The sequence below is a fragment of the Chrysochloris asiatica genome, unplaced genomic scaffold (genome assembly GCF_000296735.1).
Source record: "Chrysochloris asiatica unplaced genomic scaffold, ChrAsi1.0 scaffold00016, whole genome shotgun sequence".
Lineage (NCBI taxonomy): Eukaryota > Metazoa > Chordata > Mammalia > Afrosoricida > Chrysochloridae > Chrysochloris > Chrysochloris asiatica.
Genome location: NW_006408534.1, coordinates 11,351,999 through 11,372,298, shown reverse-complemented (window position 1 = coordinate 11,372,298; position 20,300 = coordinate 11,351,999). Strand labels below are relative to the sequence as shown.

Sequence of the window (20,300 nt, the reverse complement as noted above, 5' to 3'; positions counted from 1 at the left end):
GGCACTGCAGGTTAATGCACTAGATCGCAAAATCAGTTTGAACCGACCGCAAGTCAGTTCAAGCTCACCAGCCACTTCTCGGAAACCTACACAGCGTCACTAAGAGTTGGAAGTCAGAACTGACTCAATGGCACTTACCACCACTAACAATTTTGATTTTTACGGAGTATAACTTTTTTCACCTCTAAAAGCATTAATAATGCATAAATGTCTTGAGTTTCTTTCAAAGGACTCTACTTTCTAAATCTAGTCAATGTGGGAAAGCTTACTCTTCAACATCAGGGTTGAGTCATAAAAGACCAAAGAGTAAATACTTAATTCATGTTCATTTTACTTAATAGAAATTTCCAACTATTGTACCTCTTAAATATTTCTTTGACCTCTTCTTTATTCCCATGCTACGAATCGGGCTGCCAACTTCAAGGTCCAGCAGTTCGAAACTACCAGCTGTTCCACGGGAGAAAGCTGAGGCTTTCTGCTCCCGTAAAGATTTACAGCCTTGGAAACCCTGTGCAGGGTCACTATGAGTCGGAACTGACTCCATGGTACTTCACACACACCTGATCTAATTCAAGCCTTTACCAACTCTTATTAGGACTATTGCTTTGTTTTTTGAATAGGTCTCCCTGTCTTCAAGCCTTCTTTTAAATCTGCCTTTGACATCGAGTGAGCAATGTAAAACACAGATTGCACCATGCCATTCATTCCAGTATGCTGAGCCTAACACTGGCTCCCAAGGCCTATAGATTACCCAAATATGGCTACTTTCATCACTGCAAAAAATGGCACCAACCATCCCTGCCTCCGTTTTCTACTCAGCTGGGTTTGATAATTCATTGCAATGTTGTTTTGGTAGTTAAGTGCCATTGAGTCAGTTTTGACTCATAGAGACCCTGTATAGGGTTTCAAGGAGTAGCTGGTGGGTTTGAACTACTGACCTTGTAGTTCACAGTCCAGTGCTGATCCTATAGCGCCATACCAGGAGTTCAATTCATTGTGATAGCCAAACAATATACAATACTCACAGTTATGAGGCTTATTAGGGGAATTAACAGGTTATAGTTCAGGATACAGTTCTCCACTCAGGACAGGCTCTCCTTTTGCTGTTCCCACAGGCAGGCCTCTCTTTGGACCTCAGCCCCTTGGCCTGACCTTTGTCCTGCTCAGGCAATTTATAAAGCTCTTTTAGGACTGTTGATATTGTCCACAGGGTACACCATATCACAGTAAGTCTCAGCCTGTAGGAACTTGGTTCTAGTAGGTCAGCAAACCTACTCAGTGCCTGGAGTCACGCTGCTGCAAGAAAGCCACCCCCCTGTCCGAAGTGCCTCAGCTTTACTTGCTCCCTGGGTTGTAAAGGCTACTACTTTGTTTCATGCTCTGGCTTTTGATTCTGCTGCTGTTGCTCCTCTGCCACTTCTCTGGGTCACAACTTTCTGCCCTTCGGTTGAGGAGGTGCAATTCACAAGGATCTAGGGGTTCAAAGAACATGCTCCACTCCTGAGCCTTCTTCGATGGTAGAGATTCCCCCATTCCTAATTCTGAGATGGCTCAACCTATACACATTAGAGTTCCAAGTATTTACAATCACAATGAACACTGCTAAGTACTCACAACAGAATCATATAATCCTATCAGCATCTTTTCCCACCTTCTCTTACCCAGACCCAGCAAGGTAATAATGTTGTTTAGTGAGAGTTTCTCCTGGTGTGGCGCTGTGGGTTAATGTGATAGATTGCAAAGTTGGTTTGAACTCCAAGGTTGATGGTTCAAGTTATATAGGGTTGCTATGGGTCGGATTTGGTCATTTCAAGTACCTTTTCTAAACAGTATAAAAGATGACTATACACAAGGATCTCACTAGAAGGAATAAACAGAAATCAAATTGACTACATCTGTGGAAACATATGGCAGAAAAGTTTCATTTCATCACCTAAAACAAGGCCAGGGGCAGACTGTGGAACAGACCCTCAATTGCTCATATGTAAATTCAAACTGAAGCTGAAGAAAATGAAAATAAGTCCAGGAGAGCCAAAATATGACCTTGAATATATCCCACCTGAATTTAGAGATCATCTGAAGAACAGATTTGACATATCAAACACTGAAGATCGAAGACCAGAAGAATTGTGGGATGACATCAAGAACATCATACATGAAGAAAGCAAAAGGTCATTAACAAGACAAGAAAGAAGGAAAAGGTCAAAATGGATGTCAGAAGAGACTCTGAAACTTGCTCTCCAGCATAGAGATGCTAAAGCAAATGGAAGAAATGAGGAGGTACAAGAGCTGAGCAGAAAATTTCAAAGGTCATCTTGAGAAGACAAAGTCATATATTGTAACAAAATGTGCAAAGACCTGGAGTCAGAAAATCAAAAGAGAAAAACATGCTCAGCATTTCTCAAGCTGAGTGAACTGAAGAAAAAATTCAAGCCTTGGTTTGCAGTATCAAATGATTCTCTGAGTGAATTACTGAATGATGCAGCAAGCATCAAAAGAAGATGGAAGGAATACAGAATCACTGAACCAAAAGGAAATGGTTGATGTTCAACCATTTCAAGAGGTAGCACATGATCAAAAGCCAATGATCCTGAAGGAAGAAGTCAAGGTGCATTGAAGGAACCAGCACTGAACAAGGCAGTGGGAATTGATGGAATACAAATTGGAATCTTTCAACAAACTGATATGGCACTGGAGTCACTCACTCATTCATCTATGCCAAGAAATTTGGAAGACAACTATCTGGACTGATTGGAAGAGATCTGTATTCGTGTCCATTACAAAGTAAGGTGACCCAACAGAATGAGGAAATCATCAGACAATATCTTTGATATCTTATGCGAGTAAAGTTTTACTAAAGGTAATACAGAAACAGCTGCAAGCATATTATTGATAGAGAACTTCCAGAGGTTCCAAGTCAGATTCAGAAGAGGCCATGGAACAAGGGATATCATTGCTGATGTCAGATGGATCTTGGCTGAAAGCAGAGAATACCAAAAAGATTTTTACTTGTGCTTTATTGACTATGCAAAGGCTTTCAATTGTGTGGATCATGACAACCTATGGACAACACGTCGAAGAATGAGTATTTGGGAACACTTAATTGTGCTCATGAGGAACCTGTATATATATACACTAAGATGCAGTTGTTTGAACAGAACACGGGAATACTGATTGGTTTAAAATTAGGAAGAGTGTGCAACAGGTCGTATTCTTTTACCATTACTTATTCAACTTGTATGCTGAGCAAATAATCCTAGAAGCTGAGTTATATATGAAGAAAAACGGGCATCAGGACTGGAAGAAGACTCATAACAACCTGCAATATGCAGATATAACCCTGCTTGCTGAAAGTGAAGAGGACTTAAAATACTGATGAAGATCAAAGACCACAGCTTTCAGCATGGATTGCATCTCAATGTAAAGAAAACAAAAATTCTCACTACTGGACCAATAAACAACATTCTTATCAGTATAGAAAAGATTGAAATTGCCAAAGACTTCATTTTTCTTTGATCAACCATCAACACTCATGGAATCAGCAATAAAAAATCAATTGATGTATTGCATTAAGCAAATCTGCTATATAAGACCATTTTAAAGTGCAGAAGAATAAAGATGTCAGTTTGAAGACTAAGGTGCGCCTGACTAAATCTATGGTAATTTTAATAACGTCGCAACTTATGCATGCGGAAGTTGGACAGTGGATAAAGAAGACGGTAGAAGAATTGATACATTTGAGTTATGGTTTTGGAGGAGAACATTGAAAGTACCATGGACTGCTAAAAAAACAAATAGATCTATGTTGGAAGAAGTGCAGCCATAGTGCTCTTTGGAAGCCAGGATGGCCAGACTTTGTCTCTCAGACTTTGGACATACTGTCAGGAGGGACCAGTCACTGAATATCATGTTTAGTAGGGTGGAGGGTCAGAAAAAAGGAAGAAGATCCCTAGTGAGATGGCTTGGCAAAGTGGCAGCATCAATGGGGTCAAGCATGACATCAATTGTTGAGGTTGGCCCAGGACCGGGAAGTGTTTCGTTATGTTGTGCATAAGGTCACTATGAGTCAGTACTGACTCGGTGGCATTTAACAACAACAACAAAAGTTATGGGTAGAAGAGCCATATGAAGTGATTCAGCATCTTACTTCTGATGCTCTACATCCCAGAGACTGTTGCCCTTTCTACACATTATGCATACCCACATCTGTGACTTTGGCTGTTTGTTGCTCCAGCTGGCCAGAATGTTCTCCCTCCTTTTTTTTTTGCTTGGTTAGCACTTGCTTATTTATTAAGATTTTACCTAGGCAGCATTGCATCCAGAAAGTATTCCTTGTGTTCTCATAGAACTTGCAGGTGCTACCACTTCACACTACAATAATCTGTTTTGTGTGTGCCTTCTTTCTTGGATATAAGTTCCTTAAGAGCAGCAAGCATGTTTTATTAATTGCAGTATCCCACACATTTATTTTAACATTATACATGAATAATCAAACTACTGGTTTTCTTTGTTCTCTCAAGAATAGAAATACCTAGCTCATGAAGAACTGACAGAAGATTGTTTAGAGTGCACAGCAGATATTTTTTTGTGTCATATATAATTTATTTTTTGCATATATTTTCATCAAAGGGGCCCAAATCAGTATATTTCCCATGAATTATCTTTCAGTATTAGGGAATACGTTGACACAGAAACATGTTTTAACATGATTTTTTTTTTTTTTTTAAATGAGTAACTGATAACTTTAAAGACCAATTTAAAGAATAGAAAGATGAATGTTAAATGCTGCTGAGTTGGTTCTGACTCGTAGCGACCCTGTGTAGGGTTTTTGAAGATCAGCTGGTAAGCTTGAACTGCCAACCTTGCACTTCAGATGACTTTGCAGTCCAGTGGGTTAACCAACCATGGAGCTACACCAGGACTGCAGAACAATGATGGTGACATGGTATTCCTTTAATATTGGGAAGTATACAGTTTAGACCAACATTCCTTTGACTTTGACTATACTGAAAATGTGACTGCAAAATAAACTTTGCTGATCTAAATATGACAAATTAAGAGGCTCTAGTGGGATACAGGTTATAAGATACTGTAATAGTGCCTTTTCTAGCCACATTATACAAAGTTGGCTCTTTTTAAAAAATGAATCTAGGTCAAGGACTTCATCTATTTTGTATCTAAAAATTCACTGATTCCACTATCTGATTAAAATCTCTTGAGAATTAAGCAATAGTTTCTCAATTTGCCAAGGATTTACATGCTTGGGTAAAGATGAGTCTTACCTTTCAAGCCATCTCTTCTAATTGGCAGCGTCTACTAGGAAAACATGGGGTTTTAGTTGACATCATAGTCTATTGCCATGGAAATGTAAAAAAGTTTGTATTAAGCTAGTCTGAAAGCAAGCTGTAGGGGTAGAGAGAGACTGGAAAGGAGACAGGAAATAAATGATGTGAAAAATGTTATCCTCTAAATGTTGGAGAGTCCTAGGAGCTCAGACCCTCAGTGATCTCATTCTGTCTCATGGCTTTAAATATCATCTATACACTAATGACTCTCAAATTTATAACCCTATCTCCTGAACATCTGTCTACTTGACCACTTCACTTAGATTTTTAATGGGCACCACAAACCTCACGTTCATCCTGATTGCCTGATACTGTACTCCCCTCACTGAACTCACTCTGCTTATAGCCTTCTACAACTCAGTGAAGATCAAACTCCCTTTCCAGTTGCAGAAGTCATTGAGCTTGGAATAATCGTTGACCTCTTACCCTTCAACAAATCCTGATTCTGAACTGATCTCCTTGTTTCTGCTCTTGCCTCCCTTCAGTCTAGTCTTACAGCCCCCAGAGTGATCCTAGTAAAATTTAAGTCAGATTGCTACTCCTCTGCTCAAGTCTTCCAATAGCTTTTCCTTTCATTCAGAGAATGATCCAAGTTTCTTTAAAGATCAACTGCTTGCTCCTTTCTCCTCCTTCAGTCACACTGGTCAATTTGTTGTTCATTAAACATAACAGACATTTTACCATATCAGGCCTTTGCATATGTTCTTCCCCAGGTATCAGTATGTATGTCTTGTTTTGTGTTCTCCTTTAGAGCTTTACTCAAAATAACCTTCTCAGCAACCTTTTCTATGGCCAGTAAGCTAACGTTACTATCCCTCCACCCTTTCTTGCTTTACTTTTCTCTTTACCATTTACTTAACACGTTATGTATTTTACTGATTTCTATTGATACTGCCTGTCTCTCCCAGCAGAGTGTAAGCTGCATGAGACAGAGATTTTTTGTCAATGTTGATAACTGCTGTGTTTTTAGCACTTAGTGTAGTGTCTGGCATATAGTATAAACAAGAAATATTTGTTGATATATATCACAGAAATAAGTATTATTAATCAAAGTATGATTAAACATGATCTGAGTCTAATGTCTAAAAAATTTAATTTTTTTTAGAAATCTCTCTTGGGAGGAGCACTTAACTTTATTTTCCACAAGAACAGTCTTGATTTCTCTTCTTTGCAATGTGGAATTTCAAAGATGAGTTTTCAGGAAGGGAAGATTAGCGATAAATATAGATGGGGATTAAATAAAGTCCACTGTTTTCCATATTGGCTGAGCTAATAATTAAAAAAAAAATATTGTTACACAGAGCTTACTACTCACTGCAGACTGAAATTAGAAATGAAAGAAAAAAAGTCTTTATTGATTGAATTAGTAGTGTCTGCCACACAGTAATCTAATACATAAAGTGAGTTGGTATTGGATGTCATCCAAGAAAACTTACTTACTGAGGCAGTTTTAGCTTTAAAATAATCTCTATAATGATAGACCTAGGTGTCCAGGCTAAAGTCAAATTTAGGAATAAAAAAAGGGACAGCAATGAAGACATGATCTTTCTACCTGAAAATGACAAATTTTTGTAATTTCATACTGAATTGTAGACACTTAATACACAGGCTAAAGTCTCTTAAATGAACTGAAGATGAAAAGGGAGATAAAGATCAGTCAGAGTGAAAAAGAACAAGATAATGGAAAGATAAGAGATGGGAGACCAGGGTTCCAGTCATCACGACACCACTAATTGTCTGTGTGATTTGTGGTGAATCATTTAATCTCTTTTAGTGATGTCATCTGTAAAATGTGGAGGATGGACTAATAGACTTCAAAGATCTTTCCAACTTCAAGTATTACATATTACACTTTTATTTTAAGTTAAAGCTAGTAGGCAGAATAATGATACCTCAAAGATGTACAGTGATGGTGCAAATGGTTGATGGACTCAGCTGCTAACTGAAAGGGTGGAGGTTTGAGTCCAATGAGAGGTACCTTGGAAGAAAGACCTAGTAATCTACTTCAGAAAAGTTAACTATTAAAAACACACGGCTATGAAGCACAGTCCTACATTGACATACGTGGAGTCACCATAATCAGAATCAACTTGATGGCAACTGGATGATTAAAGAGGTTCACATCCTAATCTTTGGAACCTGTCAGTGTTGTTACATGATAAGGAAGAATTAAAATCACTAATTAGCTGATCTTATAATAAAGAAATTACCTTGGTGGGCCCAATACAATCTCAAGAGAGCGTTATAATGCGGTAGAGAAAGTCAAAGAGTGACTGATGTAATGTCAGAAAGACTTGAGCGGCAATATATTGTGGGCTTTGAAAATGGAGGAAGAGGCCATAAATCATGGAAGGCAGGCAGCCTGTAGAAGATGGAAAAGGCAAGAAAACAAATTTTCCCCAGAGCCTTCAGAAAAGACAACAGCCTTGCTGACACCTTAATTCTAGCCAGTAAGACCTCCACCAGACTTCTGACCTCCAGAACTACAAGACCATAAATTTGTGTTATGTAACAGCAGCAACAAGAAACTAATACAATCACAGCATGGTTCATACTAGTAAAAGTTGGACCCAAGTATGTAACATGCAGGGTTTTAAATAAAAAATCTTACATTCGAATACTCAGTTGTTCTGTGATGCTCTTCAGAGCTAGAAATACCCAGTACTGTGAAAAATTTGTAGATAATTTATGGAATAGGGGACTAAAGATTTTAAATTAAAAATTTCACTTGAATAATAGAAACCTGAATATTTTATGAAACAAAGAAAAAGGCAGAAGAGAAGTTAGGTTGTCAATAATGTGAAGAATTTCTTCTCTGGGTGTCAATTGACTTATTTATAAACTGATGGGCTGAAATACATCTCTAAATTTCTCTAGCTCAGAAATAAGATTTTAGCATTCTGATAGATAATAAAATGATCTTTTGGTTCGACCCCTCCCCCTGCAATCTGAAGAATACCCATTTCAGATAGCACCATAGTTATCGTTAATGTCTGATGGTCAAGCTTCACAGAAAGATTAGTTGCTAAGCACAAGAAAGTGACTCTGAATTTTAATTCTGACACTTTTATTCAGCTATGTTGTTATGTGGTATCGAGTTAGTTCCAACTGATAGCGACTTTGTAAAGGGTTTCCAAAGCGTGGCTGGTGAACTTGAACCGCCGACCTAGAAGTTCAAACTGACTTTGCAGTCCAGTGCATTAACCTGCAGCACCACACCAGCATGGCAGAAGTGTTTAACTTTAATTTTTTCCCCACTTCATCTATAAAAGTACAGTTAAAAAAAATAAGCTAGATGATTTTTTCAAAAAATGGATTATTATAGCTGTCTATTCGTTTATGGAACTAGAATTTTGTTCTAAATACTTTTTATGGAACAATTTCTAAGTTGAAATATATCCTATTTCTAAATAAAATTTAATGAGTGCTACATTTCCTTTTTTTGAAAAGAGTCATTACTAGTAACACATCAACTATTGTATTGGATCTTAAGGTTGTGGTGTCCTATACAGGGGTCAGCAAACTATGGCTTGCAGACTGTTTCTGTGAGGCCTTGGAAGTGAAGAGTGGTTTTTATATTTTTAAGGGATTGCTTAAGAAAAAAAAGTGACCAAGATCACATGTGACCCCACAGCCTAAAATATTAACTGCCTCTTTAAAAAAAGGTTGCTGATCCTTGCCCTAAAACAATATATGCTGATGTTAAGTGCTGTGAAGCTGGTTCCAACTCATATCAACCCATATACAATAGAATGAAACACTGCCCTGTCTAGGAATAGCCTTACAATTGTTATATTTGAGTTCAGTGTTACAGCTACTGTATAAATCCATTTCATTGAAGGTCTTCCTCTCTGTTGTTAATACTCTACCAAACATGATCTCCTTTTCCAGGGACTGGTCTCTCCTGATAACATGTCCAAAGTACATGAAATGACATACAAGGTATGTAGGCATGTTTTCCAAGTGCTCATAGACTGGACTGAACTTTATGGTCTCTCCTGAAAGGAAGTATGTCTTAGTATGCAGTGTATGACAAAGTAGCAGCTGAAATACTTGTGAGAAAATAAAGACTATTGGCATTTGAGGAGTCCTGGTGGCACAGGAGGTTAAGCATCAGACTGTCAGTGGTTCAAACCAACCATTCTGTGGGAAAACGATGGATGAGGCAATCAGCTTCCTTAAAGACTTACAACCTTGGGGACCCCAGGAAGCAGCTCTTCTCTGTATGAGTCTGAATCAACTTGACAGCAGAGGATTTGTGTTTTTTAATTGCCATTTATGGAGTCCCTATTTGGGCAAATGGTTAAGTACTCAGCTATTAATTGAAAGGTTGGTAGAGGTTTGTCATACTGCGGTAGCTTGCATTTTGCTGAGACGCTGTAAGTTATGCCACCGGTAGGAGACAGCTTCAGTGGAGCTTCCAGACTATGACAGACTAGATAGGAGAGGCGGACTACTGACTTCTGATTGTTTAGCCACTGAAAACCATATGAAAAGCAGTGGAACATTGTCAGAAACAGTGCAGAAGATGAGCCCCTAAGGTTGCAAGGCACTCGAGTATGACTGGGAAAAAGCTGCTTCCTCAAAGTAGAGTTGACCATAATGATGTGAATGGAGTAAAACTTTTGGGACCTTCATTTGCTGAAGGGGTACAAATCGAAATAAAAATAGCTGCATACATTCATTAATAAACAGAACATGGAATGTACTAAGTATGAATCTAGGAAAATTGGAGGTTGTCAAAAATGAAATGGAACACATAGATACATTAGGCATTAGTGAACTGATACGGACTGGTAATGGACATTTTGAATCTGAACATCTTATGGTTAACTATAAAAGAATGACAAGTTCAAGAGGAATAGCACTGTATTAATTGTCAAAAACATTTTAAGATCTATCTTGAAGTACAATGCTGTCTGTGATAAGTTAATAGCTACACGTATACAAGTAAGACCAGTTAATAACAGTGTTATGCAAATGTATACACCGACCACTAAAGCCAATAATGGTGAAATTGAAGAATTCTAACTTCTTCAAGGAGCCCTGGTAGTATAGTGGATTATACGTTGGGCTGCTAACCTCAAGGTCAGCAGTTTCACCAGCTGCTCCATGAAGAAAGAGGAGGCCTTTGCTCCCATAAAGATCTATACTTTCAGAAACCCTATCCAGGGTAGTTAAGAGTTGGAACCGACTCAAGGGCACACCACCACCACCATCAACAACTTCTTCAGTCTGAAATTGATCAAACATGCAATCAAGATGCAAGATAATTACTAGTGATTGCAATGCGAAGGTTGGGAACAAGAAGGATCAGTAATTGAAAAATATGACCTTGGTGATAGGCCAAAAATGATGCTGAACATCACACGATGAAAATTTGCAAGGCCAATGACTTATTCATTGCAAATACCGTTTTTACACAACATAAAAGGTGACTATTATACACCATCTGGACCTCTCCAGATGGACTACACAGAAATCAAACTGACTACATCTGTAGGCAGAGATGGTTGAAATATTTAAAATCATGAGCCAAAACAGGGCAGACTGTGAAACAGACCATTAATTGCTCATATTCAAGTTCAGGGTGAAGTTGCAGAAAATTAAAACAAGTCCTTGAGAGCCGAAATATTACCTTGAACAACATATCCCACTTGAATTTAGAGACCATCTCAAGTACAGATTTGATGCATTAGACACTCATGACCAAAGACCAGAGCGTTGTGGAATGACATCAAGAACATCATGCAGGAAGCAAGTAAAAGGTAATCAAAAAGACAGGCAAGAAAGAAAAGACCAAAATGGATGTCACAAGAGATTCTGAAGTAAAAGAGCTGAACAGAAAATTTCAAAGAGCAGCTCAAAAAGGCAATCAAGTATTATAATAAAATGTTCTATGACCTGGACCTAGAAAACCAAAAGGGAGTAACATGCTCAGTATTTATCAAGCTGAAAGAATTAAAGAAAAAAATTCAAGCCTTGACTTACGATACTGAAGGACTCCACGGGCAAAATATTGCATGATGCAGAACGCATCTAAAGATGATGGAGGGACTACAGTCACTGTACAGAAAGAGGGAGTCTTGGTGTGGCGCTGTGGGTTAATGCGCCAGACTGAAATGCTGTTTGAACTGCAAGGTTGGCAGTTCAAGCTCACCAGCTGCTCCTCGGAAACCCTATACAGGGTTACTATAGGTCGGAACCGGCGCGACAGCACATCATACACAGACACCATACAGAAAGAAATAGTCGATGTTCAAACATTTCAAGGTGTAGCATGTAATAACCAATGGTACTGAAAGAAGAAGTCCAAGCTACACTGAAGGCATTGGTGAAAAACAAGGCTCCAGAAACTGACAGAATACAAATTGAAATCTTGCAACAATCTGATCCAGAACTGGAGGAAATTTGGAAGATAGTTATCTGGCCAACTGATTGAAACCAATCCATATTTCTACCCATTCCAAAGAGAGATGACCCAAAGAAATGTGGAAATCACTGAACAGTATCATTAATATCACATGCAAGTAAAATTTTCCTGAAGGTAATTAAAAAACGGCTGTAACTGTACATCAACAGAGAATTGCCAAAAGCTCAAGAAGTATTCAGAAGAGGACATGGAATGAGGGGTATCACTGTTGATGTCAGCTGGATTTTGGCTGAAAGCAGAGAATACCAGAAAGATGTTTACCTGTGCTTTATTAATTATGCAAAGCCTTTTGACTATCTGGATCATAACTAGCTAAGGACAGCATTCTGAAGAATGAGTAACCTGGAACAATTAATTGTGCTATTGAGGAATCTGTACATAGACCAAGAGGCAGTTGTTAGAACAGAACAAGCAGATACTGAATGGTTTAAAATCAGGAAAGGTGTGTGCCAAGGTTGAATTCTTCTACCGTATTTATTAAATCTGTATGCTGAGCAAATAATATGTTGTTGTTATGTGCTGTGGAGTCGGTTCCGACTCATAGCGACCCTGTACAGGGTTTCCAAGGCTGTAAATCTTTACAGGAGCAGAACGCCTCATCTTTCTCCCGCGGAACAGCTGGTAGTTTTGAACTGCTAACCTTGCAGTTCGCAGCCCAATTCGTAACCACTACACTACCAGAGCTCCTTAAGCAAATAATATGACTGGGTTATATTAAGAATGTACTATCAGGATTGGAGGAAGACTCATTAACAAACTGTGATAACAGATGATACAACCTTGCTTGCTGAAAGTGAAAGGGCCTTACGGCACTTTTTGATGAGGATTGTATTCTTATGTATTGCACCTCAATGTAAAAAAAACAAAAATCCTCACAATTGTACCAATAAATAATATGATAACATGATAAATGGAGAAAAGATTTAAGTGGTCAAAAACTTCATTTTGTTTGGATCTACAATCAAGGCTCATAGAAGCAGCAGTCATGAAATCAAGTGACTTACTGCATTAGGCAAATCTGCTGCATATAACCTCTTTATTCAAGAGCAAAGATCAGTTTTGAGGACTAAGCTCATATGCAGGTAGAGTCCTGGTAGCATTGCAGGATAATGTATTGGACTGCAAGGTCAGTTTGAACCTACCAGCGGCTCCTTGGAAACCTAACACAGGGTGGCTATGAGTTGAAACGACTTGACGGTACTTAACAACATATGCATGTGAAAGTTGGACAATGAATAAGAAAGACCATAGAAGAATTGATGCATTTGAGTTATGGTGTTGGAGAAGAATATTAAAAATACTATCTACTGCCAGAATAAACAAATCTGTGTTGTAAGTAGTAAAGTCAGAGCACTCCTTAGAAGCCAAGATGGAGAGATTTGTCTCTCATACTTCAGACATATTCAGGAGGGACCAGTACCAGGAGAAGGACATCATGCTTAGTAATATGGATGGTCAGTGAAAAAGAGGAAGACCCCAACAAGATGGACTGACACAGTGGCAGCAGCAATGGGTTCAAACAAAACAACAATTGTGAGGACTGTCCAAGACCATGCAGTGTTTCATACTTTTGTGCATAGAGTCGCTACGAGTGGGAACCGACTCAATGGCACCCAACAAAAATAGCAAAGGTACCTCAAAAGAAAAGCCACAACTTAAAAAGCCTATGGGAACATAGTTATTCTCTGCAAATATGGGTTGTCATGAGTTAGAATTGACTGAGAAGTAAATGGTTTGGTTTACTGTCATTAAAATTTTTTTTTTTTTTGCTTCTTCTTGTTATAGTGTCCTACCTCACAATCAGGTTTTTAGCAAACATTACTCCTGCCCTTTGTAGCCCTCCCCCTGCCTTTTCAAAAATATGGGTTCACAAATTTGATAACCTTGCATACAAACATCTTAAGCAAAGATTAAATTGGTTATATCGACGCTGGAACTATTTTCTAAGTACAGGTGGTTGTGTGACTTATTTTGATTGTCTCAGGGTCTTTTTATTTCCAGTTTCTCTGATAACGTTACGAAAAGTAAGGCTGCAGGATAGATAAAGTCTTACTGCAGAATGACTTATTTATTTTTATGGTCAAATTTTATTGCATTAAAAATATCTGAAATAGGTCTTAGGAACCATCTGGCTTTGTTTCTGTAACTGGACAACTTTTGTATCTTAGTCATTGGTTTGTTGGACGGCTCTTTTTTCAAACCCATAGATACCATTCCAAAATTTTCAGATATCCTTGTTTTTAATTATGGTGGCTTGCTGAATTACTGATGAGCTATCCACCAAAATGTTAATCAGACATAATCTGAGAGGTAGGATTTTCTTTATAATTTTTGGGTCATCTGAATTTCCTTTCAAAGAACATATAATGTTACAAAGAGTAACTACTCTTATATTCAGAAATAAAGCAATTTTCACTTTGAAAAACAAAGCATCTGAAGTTAATTGGATCAATCACCAACTTATTTTTTATTTAGCATTATTTTATTTTTGGTTGTAAACATTGTGCTTAGGTTTTTTTTCTTTTCTTTTTTTTAACTTTGGTTCGCATATGGGTAGCTATAAAGTAATCCATGGTACCATAACACTAAACTGTAATTTGAAAACGATGTATTACAGGAACCCCAACTGTCAATATGGTGAAAAGCGGCTGATGACCTTTAAAACCGCTGCTCGACTCGTTATTTTGATACAAGCTTACACGAATAATACCCAACTTGGATGATGTTATGGTTTACAAAACATTTTACTTCATTTAGTCCTCACAACAACCCTGTGAGGTAGGCCCATTCTACAGGAGAGGTAGTAGGAAAAGCAAGTAAAATAACTTGGGTAAAGCCACTCAAAGACTCGGTGGAAGAATTCTCAGCATTCTGGTCAAGAGAACAAGAGCAGCTCTTTGGAGATGTGTAAAGTATTAAGTCCTGGCCCCTACGTTCTGTTCTCTTATCTAACAACGAAAATTCAGTGTCTTCACAACCGAAATGAACACTCTACATTCCCTAAAGACTCAGTGGCAACGCGGCAAAAAGCGCCCAGTCCGCCCGCTTCCCCGAGCCGCAGATTCTTCGTATTGGCCCGGACTAACCTGACCAGGTCGGTCATGCAGGAGCCCACCACTACCACCGCCATCACTTCTTCCTGACACTGCCTCCCGGGTTCCCCAGACGCGGCCATGGCTAACAGGCGGTGCTAGCCAACCTGGACGCTGACCTTCGCCCTTTGCCCGACCCCGTAACCACAGACGCTGCTCCTACTCCCGCTAATGACGCGGGCCTTTAGACGCCAACACGGGGCGCCCACCTGAATGCCCGAAATAACTCTGCCCACGAACTGCCCCTATTCTTCCAGGAATTGTCTCCTTCCACCGCCTCACGTTACAGCGCCCCGTTTGTATTTCCGGAGCCGAGTTCGTCGTCATCCACGAGGAGGTCGCTGAGAAATGAACTTTCAGGCACTGCGGGGACGCCTTCCCCAGCGCCCGATTTGTTGTGGCGCGGAGGCGCGCACGTCGTCCAGCTCCTAGGCCGCAGAGGGGGCGGGGCGGGACGTCAGGGGAGTGCGCACGCAGCCGACCCGCGGTGCGCGCGCAGGTCCGTGTGTTGGTCGGGGGCGCGCTCGGGTAACCTGTACCCCACGTAGTCGCCGGTTACCGATCGGACTAAGTTCCAGGTACCTGGACAGGGGCTGGTGCGGGGAGGTTGGATCCTGAGTCGCACAGGTGGTGCTGAGGACCGTGGTTTAAATATAGTCAGGAAACTCGCCTCCTTTTCCTATTGAGAAGGCCTCCAGTTCCAAAGATGCTCTGCTCATCCCCATCACGCTGGACCCCTCAAGAATGAGCACCCAAGGCCAGAGTCCTTTCTCCATATCTGCCCTCCCTTGGTTTCTGATTATGCCCATGCTCCTTCCAACATCCCACCTCATGTGGGAATCACACTTTGGGTGAAGGGGGAGTGTCCCCTGATATACGCTTTAGAGTGGAGTGGTCATTATTGGGTCCGACTTATCTTTCTCGAATGTTGTCCCTTGGAGAAATTGTTTCCCAAATGTAACTTCCCTCGTGAGCTGTATGACGTTGACATGACGCAGCAGGACACTGTTTCTTTCCGTTCCATGACGTCCGTGGGACACATGTTTCCGTGTTTGTCATCCTATCCTAATTACAAGAACTTGGACTGTGCTTTAGACGTCTTTGTATTTCCTAGACCTCAACAGTACCTTATGTGACTATTTTAGGACAGCAGACTTCAAAAAATTATATTTATGAATTTTCCTTGTGTAATATGTCAAAACCAGGAAATACAAACTGTACAATTAACATTCGAGGGAGTGAGACCAGGGTAAAGTTTTGCCTTTTGCCTATCTGGAATTTATTGTAGTGCTACAATCTGTAACAATTAATACTGGGAGGTGGTGATTCCTATTCCTTAGCCCCCGTTCACAACACCAAAGAACTATCATAAATGACCTCTGATTTTGGGTCTGAATATTTTTTCCTCTAAGAGGAGTCACACCAATTCAGGGTTAATGCAGATTTTAACGCTGCGCCCTGTCAAAAGTTAGTATTATGTCTGTTATGCAAACAGACAGTTCATCTCCTCAGGTGTCATTCTAAGATCATGACAGTTGCTGAATTGGAATGCCGTATAGTCGCCTTTCATATATAGTAGTTTGGCTTCTGGAATAGTTTTGATCCTGTTAGCATTAAAGTGAATTACTCAAGCCAACTTCAGCCATAGTCTAGTTTGTTTTTGACTATGAGACTGCCATCAGTCCGTTTGAATTTTTGACTTCAGTTTGAATTCACTTTTTCCAAGATGTACAATTCAAAACAAAACAGCTACAACAAAATAAATTTATCTTGATGCCTTTCTTTTTGGTAATAAATGATACCTTTGAGAGTAAGATGGTTGTAATGGACTTTGAGAGAGATCTGAATTTGAATTCTTGACCCACTGCTTGCTTTATGTGTGACCTTGAGCAAGTAACTTAATCTTGCTGAGCTTTAGTTAAAAAAAACTTTTTTAAACCTGTAAAATGGGAACACTATTATTAACTTGGAAACAGGGCTGTTGTTGTTTGTTGTTGTTATGTGCTGTGGAATCAGTTCTGGCTCATAGTGACCCTGTATAGGGTTTCCAAGGCTGTAAATCTTTACAGGAGCAGAAAGCCTCATCTTTCTCCAGCGGAACAGCTGGTAGTTTCGAACCGCTGACTGTGAGGTTAGCAGCCCAATTCGTAATGACTACACTACCAGAGCTCCTTGGGAACAGGGCTGTTAGGGGAACTTAAATGAAATTATGGGTATGAGGTTAGTAGATGTTCAAACCATGCTGGTAGTTTTTCTTTCTTTCTTTCTTTCTTTCTTTCTTTCTTTCTTTCTTTCTTTCTTTCTTTCTTTCTTTTTTTGGTAGAAATGATAGGTAAAATAATAATAGATATTGTGGAAAGATTATTTTGTAATGTGGGTGAGATTTTTTTTTTGCCTTTTCTGTGTTTTGCACATGATCTAGATAGGCATCCCTTCATGAATTGTGACATGTTGCAAAATAGAAAAAATTTGGCCTCAAATAATTAATACTATTTAAAGACAAATGATAAAGTTATCCATATTATCCAAGGAGCCCAAGTGGCACACTGGTTAAACACTTGGCTGTTAACAGAAAAGTCAGTGGTTGGAAACCCCCAGCTGCTCCACGGGAGAAAGATGTGATAATCTGCTTCCTTAAAGATTACCGCCTTGGAAACCATATAGGACAATACCAACCTGTCCTATATGATTGTTATGACAGCACACACAACAACAATCCATATTATGTACAAAACAGAAATTACAATTCTATCTTAAACCCAGGAGTGTGAAATTTTATCAGTTATAATTACATGGAAATTTAAAAGCAGTGATAGCATGTTATAAAAATGTACATTTTGTGTGGTGTTGTAGGAAAAGCACTGGGCTGCTAACCGCAAGGCTGATAGTTCAAACCCACCAACTGTTCCTCGGAAACCCTATCCAGGATTGCTAAGAGTTATAATCTACTCAACAGTACTCAGCAACAATAACAATAACATTAACAGTGCATTAGGTTTTAATTTTATTTTGTGATGACATATTGGGATGGTAGAGGAAGAGGTCATGGGCTAAGCAGTCAGTGGTGTAGAGGGACTTGTAACTTAAAATTTTGTCACCCTGAAAATATTTCTGTCATTAATAGATAAAATCAACATTTCATACTTATTCTTTGAAAGATCACTGTGGTCTTCCCCTTTATTACTATCTTAAATGATAAAATTATAGGTGGTTGTGGTTATGTGCCGTGGAGTCAGTTCCGACTCATAGTGACCCTGTACAGGGTTTCTGAGGCAGTAAATCTTTATGGGAGCAGACAGCCTCATCTTCTGCGGAACAGCTGATAATTCCAAACTGCTGACCCTGAGGTTAGCAGCCTGATTCGTAACCACTATACTATCAGAGCTACTTAAAGGTAGTTTCTTTCAAATTTTATTTTTAGCGAGGATCTGTAAATACTCATGTGGTATAATCTAAGGGGGCTTTCAAAAAGTTCATAGAAAAGTTCCATTTTCTTTGAACACCATTTTTCCATGAACTTTTTGAAGCTCCCTTTATATGATAATTAGAACCAGAGCATCCTTTACTTGTAATTGCAATTTGCTGGATATTAATTTGCTTTTGATGTGGGATTATCTTCAGATTGAGGAAAAAGATCATTTAAATTGACTTTTTCACCTCTGAAAGTAGAGGTGTTCATTTAGAGACCTATTAAGAGCAATTCATGTACTTCCTCCTAAGCCCCATGGGTTTCTAAGTAATTTAGATAAGATTTAAGGGTTTTACTTTTGTCTCATCAAGTGTAAGAATTTATTAGTGTCCTAGGTCAAAGACTAATTAAAGTTAAGATCCACATTTTTTGCCTGTGTTGCTTTATAATATCCTGATAGTTGTATGTTTTCATGATTTAATTATTAAGTACAATTTTGCTACATTTATTTTTTGTGTATACTGTACCTTACCAAACATTTTTGAGGGCTTTTAATCTTCTTTACAGATTTAAATTTTCTCAAACTTGGGTCTATTTGTTTATGTTTATTGAATGCTTAGGTATGCCAGCTACTTTTGTTAAACATTAGGGAATCTAGAGGCATCCTCTGTAGGGGAGAAACCATAGAAAGTAGGCAGTTATTAAGAGAAGAATATCAGAAGACAATTTGTATCTAGTAAGTAACAATTGCAAACAGGTTATGCTGGTTCTTAAATTTTATATATTGTTAGCAACCAAGTTGTTACTCTTTAGGGACACAGAGGGAGGGATTCCTGACAGTGTTTTTGTGTTAGGAGGTTATTGTTAAGTGCTGGTGAGTTGGTTCCGACTCACAGCAACCCCATATAGAGTTTCTAAGGAGTGACTGGTGGCTTTGAACTGTCAACCTTGTGTTTAGCAGTCCAGTTCTGTACCTATAGCACCACGCCAGGACTCCCTCACTGAAGTAGACCCTGACAGTTGTAAGGTAGAGAAAGTCTAGCTTTGAGGAGAGCCTCGCAGTGTAGAAACCAGAATTGAAAGGAGTGGGGCATTGTGTTTCAGGGTTTCCCTCTGTTCCTGAAGAGCGCTAGTGTAGTCTATGTCCTGAGTGTTTGAGCAGCAGGAAGATAGAGTCTTCTGGAGGCTTACTGGAAGAGACTGCAATAGAAATAAGAAATGAGCTATTTACTCATGTAAGACAAATGAACTATTCATTCTGCAGCGATTTAGGAAGCTTGTTAAATCTACAGTAGTACAATACTCTAATCACCATTATTGGTTTCTACTTTCAGTGGCAATTTGCAAGTCAAGTTAAAATGTCCCCAGAAGTGGCCTTGAACCGAATTTCTCCAATGCTCTCCCAGTTCATATCTAATGTGGTTCGGAATGGAAAAGTGGGATTGGATGCTACAAACTGTTTGAGGATAACTGACTTGAAGTCTGGGTATGTACCAGAGTTAATCCAGCATCTACCTAATAAGAAACTTCATTTTTATGCAGCAGAACACAACAGAAATTCACTTAGTGATGATGTATCATTGTTTGTTCATTCATTTGCTTTTGTACAGTTCTTGTCATTTTATGTTTCAAGTTATTTTATGAGGGGCCTTTAAAAAATCTATAGAAGAATTTCATTATCTTTTCATTCTGCTTTTCCATGAAGTTTGTTGTTGTTGTTAAGTGCCATCGAGTCGGTTCTGACCTATAGCGACCCTGTACAGGGTTTCCAAGGCTCCCTTTTATTTTGTTGTGGACCATTACAATAGCCTGCATGTGGATGTCTTTTTGTCAGTGTTCTTGTTAAGAAGGTTCTCTGTGGTTTTTAGCATGTGGCATTTTCATTCATTGCATTGTCTTCTTGTTATGACTGCTGTAGTCCAGCATAAACCATAGGAGTTGATTTTGAGATTCTGAATCATTGACAATATCTCCTAATATGAAAATTATAATGTTACCGTTGTTAGTTGATTCTGACCCAT

General features: G+C 39.0%; 2 protein-coding genes across 4 annotated transcripts in view; one reads left to right on the top strand and one right to left on the bottom strand.

The window, feature by feature from the left end:
• Positions 1-15,004, bottom strand: part of RBKS (ribokinase) — a 237,104-nt gene extending 222,100 nt beyond the window's left edge. For both annotated transcript variants that reach the window (XM_006835178.1, XM_006835179.1), the window contains exon 1: positions 14,865-15,004. In XM_006835178.1, the coding sequence (XP_006835241.1) occupies positions 14,865-14,953 (89 nt within the window). In that variant the 5' untranslated portion in view covers positions 14,954-15,004. The remainder of the gene's footprint in view (positions 1-14,864) is intronic.
• Positions 15,005-15,220: 216 nt separating this feature from the next.
• BRE (brain and reproductive organ-expressed (TNFRSF1A modulator)) overlaps positions 15,221-20,300 on the top strand; it is a 746,464-nt gene continuing 741,384 nt past the window's right edge. For both annotated transcript variants that reach the window (XM_006835176.1, XM_006835177.1), the window contains exons 1-2: positions 15,221-15,448; positions 19,614-19,765. In XM_006835176.1, coding sequence (XP_006835239.1) covers positions 19,638-19,765 — 128 coding nt within the window. In that variant the 5' untranslated portion in view covers positions 15,221-15,448; positions 19,614-19,637. The remainder of the gene's footprint in view (positions 15,449-19,613; positions 19,766-20,300) is intronic.